This window comes from Drosophila melanogaster, chromosome 2L (genome assembly GCF_000001215.4).
Source record: "Drosophila melanogaster chromosome 2L".
Lineage (NCBI taxonomy): Eukaryota > Metazoa > Arthropoda > Insecta > Diptera > Drosophilidae > Drosophila > Drosophila melanogaster.
Genome location: NT_033779.5, coordinates 8,825,287 through 8,830,779, shown reverse-complemented (window position 1 = coordinate 8,830,779; position 5,493 = coordinate 8,825,287). Strand labels below are relative to the sequence as shown.

The 5,493-nt window shown below is 49.4% G+C and overlaps 1 protein-coding gene across 2 annotated transcripts; it reads right to left on the bottom strand.

The window, feature by feature from the left end:
• Nucleotides 1-1,109: 1,109 nt before the first annotated feature.
• On the bottom strand, nt 1,110-5,135 carry SoxN (SoxNeuro). Of its 2 annotated transcripts, none has more exons than NM_079996.3 (1): nt 1,110-5,135. In NM_079996.3, exon 1 carries the CDS (start codon nt 4,284-4,286, stop codon nt 2,568-2,570), a length of 1,719 nt encoding a protein of 572 aa, NP_524735.1. In that variant the 5' UTR covers nt 4,287-5,135; the 3' UTR covers nt 1,110-2,567. Both variants share the same exon structure in this region, with proteins under 2 accessions (NP_524735.1, NP_001260269.1).
• Nucleotides 5,136-5,493: the final 358 nt, after the last annotated feature.

Genomic DNA, 5,493 nt, shown 5'->3' with positions numbered 1-5,493 from the left:
TATGGGTAAGGGTTAAGCATCCGAAGCGAAAAATAATTTAGATGCGAAATTTTATAATTAAAACTCGTTGCCACTAATTGATTGCAAAGTGGAAATAATAGAAACGAGCAGGGGAATGGTGGTGAAAAATTGAAAATACATTAATTGAAATTCCCGGGCAGCTTTCATTTTAAGCCAAACCATTTACCCGAATTACAATAATCAGCAGCTTTCGAATGACACAAACAAAAAAAAAAAAAAGAGTAGTAAACAGTGTATAATGTTTGCACATAATAAATAAATTGTTTTGCAGCCAATGTGTGTTTGTTTTTGCTCCCAGTCGCTCTGAATTTGCAATTTTCATTAATAATACATATCATAATTTTTTATGAGCTCTTTGAAATGTTGGCACAGAGCGTGGGCCAGATGTGATGGTTTGGCCAGCATAAATTAGCCATATTAAGTGGATATTATCGGGTTTTGTAGGCCCATTCACCGTCGCGACAGCCGAGTGATTGGACAATCTGGGTCTGGTGAGCGGCTCTGAAAATATGGCATATGATATATATCGCATTATCAAAATTCCTAATAATTGTATTTCAACCTTGATGCATGATCGGTGGAATTAGTTTGGACGGTGTTGGCTACAAAGCGTCGCCTTCCGGTCACGAAAATTGCAGTTACTCATTGACAAAATGCACTTAAATAAATATTGAAATGCCAGATTGCAGCATGCGATTCACATGAAGTTCCCAAATAATTGCCATGGCTGGATTTTATAAATGTAGATGGCATACCATTTTTATGGGAATCTCATCTCATGTTTTGTTCTAATTTGTCAGGGTTTGTTTAATGACATTTTTATTTATGTTGACAATGCGTGAATTTCATTTGATTTTTACTACTCTAATCGCTTTTGTCTAAGGAATTACGCATCCCACTTAAAAATGGGGGGAGCTATAAAATCCAAACTGGAATTTAAGCCATCTGACACATTGCTGAACCTGCATATCGATTCGGTATGCAAAATTCACGGATCCTCCCATTTTGCCGACGGCAAATAGTAAAAATGTAGCGAGATGTTTTTGTAAAGATTTTTCTTTTATTTGTTTTTTTTTCGTGGATTTTTTGTGGATTTTGTTTTTATTATTTCCAGGTGCTTGGCAATGTTTTGTTGGATTTGTTTGTTTTCGCTGCCTTGCGCCATGTTTCACAATCACGTTTGCACGCTGCTTCTTGGTTTGTTTTTACTAAATTTGCTTTAGGTTTACTAACATTTTCTCTGGTTGTGTTTGTATTATGCAGTAGATGCTTGCCTTCGATTCGATTTATGTTTTAATAATAATAATAATTTTGTTTTCGCTTTATTACAATTAATTATGGTTGTCTTGTCTGGTATTTGTAAGCATAATTAATAATTAAATTGTTTATATAATAGATAATAATTATAATTACTTAATGCATAAGAGAATTTATAAAATAGAATGTTTTTTGACATTTTTCTTTGCTTTTCTGAAATATTTTCATCGCCTCGCCACAACTGCCTTTACTCCTACTAAACTTGTGCTTGATTCCGCGTCCCGTTGCTCCCTTCAATTGAACGCACATTTAATGTCTGAGAATGTTTTGTACAGCAAAAGGTGAGTGGAAATGAAATGCTAAACCAAACGAATTTGTTGTTGTTGCCGTTGTCCCCGTAATTGGCAACAGTTTATTTGTATCACACAATTGTTTTAGCTATGCAACAAGCGGGAAATCAAGGGAAATCGAAGCAGAACGGTATGGAATGCAAGTGAGTTGTCATCTTACTATTGTGGTACAACAGTGCGTATGCATCATTTAAATGACTAAACATTAATCCTATTCTCATTTATTTATATGCGCATGTGTTACTCTGCCACTTCGAAATTCGAATTAAACCTGCTTAAGAACTAAGGCTAAAATTGTGTCTGTGTGTGTGTGGCTGTGGTTGTGGGCGTGGGTGTGCGTATCCTAGGGCTTTAGTTAATATTTTCAATAATTTACAATGTGGATATATCCAGGAGGCCAGCACTGGCAGCCACCGCTGCCTCGTGGCCAGGATGATAGTGATGGTACAGCTGGTGTTGCTGCTGCTGCGGGAGGTGCTGCAGCTGCTGCTGTTGCTGCTGCTGCTGCTGGTAGTGTTGCTGTTGCTGCTGCTGGTAGTGCAGGTGGTGGTGCTGCTGCTGCTCCTCGAGATGCTGCTGTTGCATGTCCAGCATGCTGGCCGAGGCGGCAAAGGAGCTGCCTGCAGCCGCAGCAGCAGCAACGGCAGCAGCAGTTGCCGCCGCAGCAGCAGCCGAAGTGGCGGAGGAGGTGGCAGCGGAGGGGGTCAGCTGGTAGGCGGCTGCCAAGGCGGGTGAATGCGCGGCGGTATGGCCACTGGAATGCGCCGAGGAGCGGCCGCCCGACGACCCCGATGCCGTCGGACTAGGCCGTCCGTTGAGCAACTGTTGCTGCTGTTGTTGCTGCTGCTGCTGTTGCTGCGGGGCCGTCGGCATGTACGGCGGCAGTGGAGGCGAAACGCTCACACTGGAGCCTGCTGCTCCATAGGCGCTGGCCATTTCTCACATGTGTGCCAGCGGCGCCATCGCCCTCAGCGATTGCTGATGCTGCAGGTGGTGTTGCTGCTGCTGCTGCTGCATGGTATGGTGTTGCTGCGGGATCTGTTGGTGCTGCTGCGAAAGGTGTTGCTGCGGGAGGTGCTGCTGCTGCTGTTGCATCGACTGGTGCTGCTGCTGCAGATCGGGCGAGTCAGTCTGATAGTGCAGCAGGTGGCGCTGCTCATCCGGCAGATGGTACATATTCATCAGGTGATTCAGCTCGCCGCCGCCGGCGGCTGCTGCCGCTGCTGCTGCTGCTGCTGCCGCCGCTGCAGAGCTGTATTCCCGCTTCATGATGTGATTGTTGTTGATGTTGTTGTTGTTGTTGAGCGCTATGGCACTGGGACTGGGCGACACCGGTTCGGACTTGATGCTCGAGTCGCTGGGGCTGTGGCTCTGGCAGGAAACCTGACCGCCACCGCCTCCACCTCCGCCGTACGGAGTCGGACTGCCGGGCTGCTGCTGCAAGCTACTGCCGCCATACGGCGACGGTGATCCGGGCTGCTGGAGACTGCTGCCGTACGGCGATGTCTGTCCGCCGGACACCGTCTGGTACATCGCATACCCGTTGTTGTACATGTGTCCCATGTCGTACCGCTGCGCCGCGTAGTGCTGGCCCATGTAGGAGGTCTGATAGGCTGCCGCTCCGGCCGGATCTGCGTGCATCATGTAGCCATTGGGCATGTATCCATTGGGCGCGTTCATCTGGTACATATCCTGGCGCGCCTGTTGCGCTGCCGCTGCTGCCGCCGCCGCTGCCGCTGCTGCACTGCCTCCACTACCGTTTAGCGACTGGTTCTGGCCAGGCTGACCTTGCACCCGCGTGGGCGTCACCGGCTCACCCGGTGCTCCGCCGCCCACCGTCTGTCCGGGCATCAGGCCGCCCATTGGGTACTTCTCCTTGGTCTTGGTCAGCGTTTTAGTCTTGCGGCGCGGCCGGTACTTGTAGTCCGGATGCTCCTTCATGTGCACCGCCCTCAGGCGCTTGGCCTCGTCGATGAACGGTCGCTTCTCCGATTCCGAGAGGTCCTTCCACTGGGCGCCCAGTCGCTTCGAGATCTCCGAGTTGTGCATCTTGGGGTTGTCCGAGGCCATCTTCCTCCGCTGGCCCCGTGACCAAACCATGAACGCATTCATAGGCCGCTTCACACGATCCGCGTGCTGTTGGTTCTTGTTGGCCGTGGCGCTGTTGTTGTTGTTGTTGCTGGATCCTCCAGTTAGGCTGCTCAATGCAGATCCCGCGCCCAGATGCTGCTGCTGCCCGTGCTGCTGCTGTTGCGTGTGCTGCTGGTGGCTGACCGGCGATGTCATGTGATGGCTTCCGATGCTGCTCTGGGTGGGACTCAATTCGCTGGAGCTGTGCAGCGGGGAGCTCTGCTGCTGCTGCTGTTGCTGCTGCTGCTGCCCCACCTGGCTGCCATTGAGGGTGTTCGCCATCGAGGACTGCAGCGAGCTCAGCGGATTGGGACTCTGGCTGGCCGCGATATGGGCGCTCATGTGGTGATGATGGTGGTTGTGATGGCTCAGCTGCGAGTGGGTCAGGTGCGACTGGCCCAGGTTCATAAGGGGAGCTAGGGCGGAGTACGGCGATGCCGCATGTCCGTGCAACGCGGCACTTGTGTGATGCGGCGGCATGGTGGCATGCAGCAGGCTGCCTTTCATATCCGATTCCATGGTCAGCATCTTGCGGGGATTACTTCCAGTTTTCGGTGCGATAAAGCTGATTTGACTCAAAGTTGGTTCTCCGTGGATACTCGCCTCTAAGATGCAGTTACTCTTTAGCTTTAGTTTACTCTTTGCTTAGTTAGACATTTTGAACATTTTTTGGGAAACCATGTTGCACTTGTGATTTTTGAGATTTTGATTTTCGCTGCAGTTTTTATTTCGTAGTTTTTCGTATCTTTACGCGTATCAAAAATGTGGCGCTCGGCTATCTTTGGATTTGTAGCTAAACAGCTTGAATTGCGTTTTTTCCACAGTCACAAATATCAGATATACATATATGTTGTTTGCTAGCAAACAAACAAGAGGCGGCGTAAAACACTTGAAAATTGTTGCTAAAACCCGACGCGAAATTGCCTCAGAATATTGTTGTTGTTTGTATTAGATTTTGTTGTAAATATATTTGGTTTGGTTTGGTTGTTGTTTTTTTTTTTCGTATGCGAGAAGCGGGAACACCGAAAAAATACCTCCACACTGGGCGGAATTGAGCACCTTTCTGTTTCTCCGGACGACGGCGAAACCTGTTCGAGGTGCGTTCTACGCTGCTTTTTCCCTGGCTGTATGATGACTTTTTTTTCTTTCTTTCGTATCACCGCTTTTTGGCTAGCTGATGACGAGGCACGAACCAGAACCACCGATGCGATGCGATGCGAAACGATACGGATACGATACGACACGAAACCGAATTCGAGACAGCGAACAACCGAGTTGATGTTGCTGCGTGATGTTGCTGCTGATGGCGTGCTGCGACTGCCGTGCGGTACGTTGCGTGCGCGTGTGCTGACGACGGCGAATGCGAGAGTCGAATGAGAGACCGTCTGCCGCTGGCCGCTCGAGGAGGCGGTAAATGCGGTGCGGTCCGCCAGACAGGGTGGCTGGAAAAACTGGTCTTGAGTCGCGAGTAGCTGTGTGTGCGTCGCTGCTGTCCAAGTGTGCGTCGGCATTTCCATTGCCCGTCGCCTGTGCGGGAGCGAGATGAATATACGAGTGGCTGGCCTGCTAATAAATCAAATAAACTCGCTGCTGTGCATGTGTGCATCTGTGTGCGGTGAGCGCTGGCTGGGTTGGATTTTGCGCACACTGCTCCGCCAATCAGAGGACGGTGAGAGCGGTACGAATGTATCTTTATCTCGTTCCGTCACTATATCGATCCGCGTTGCGCTCAACG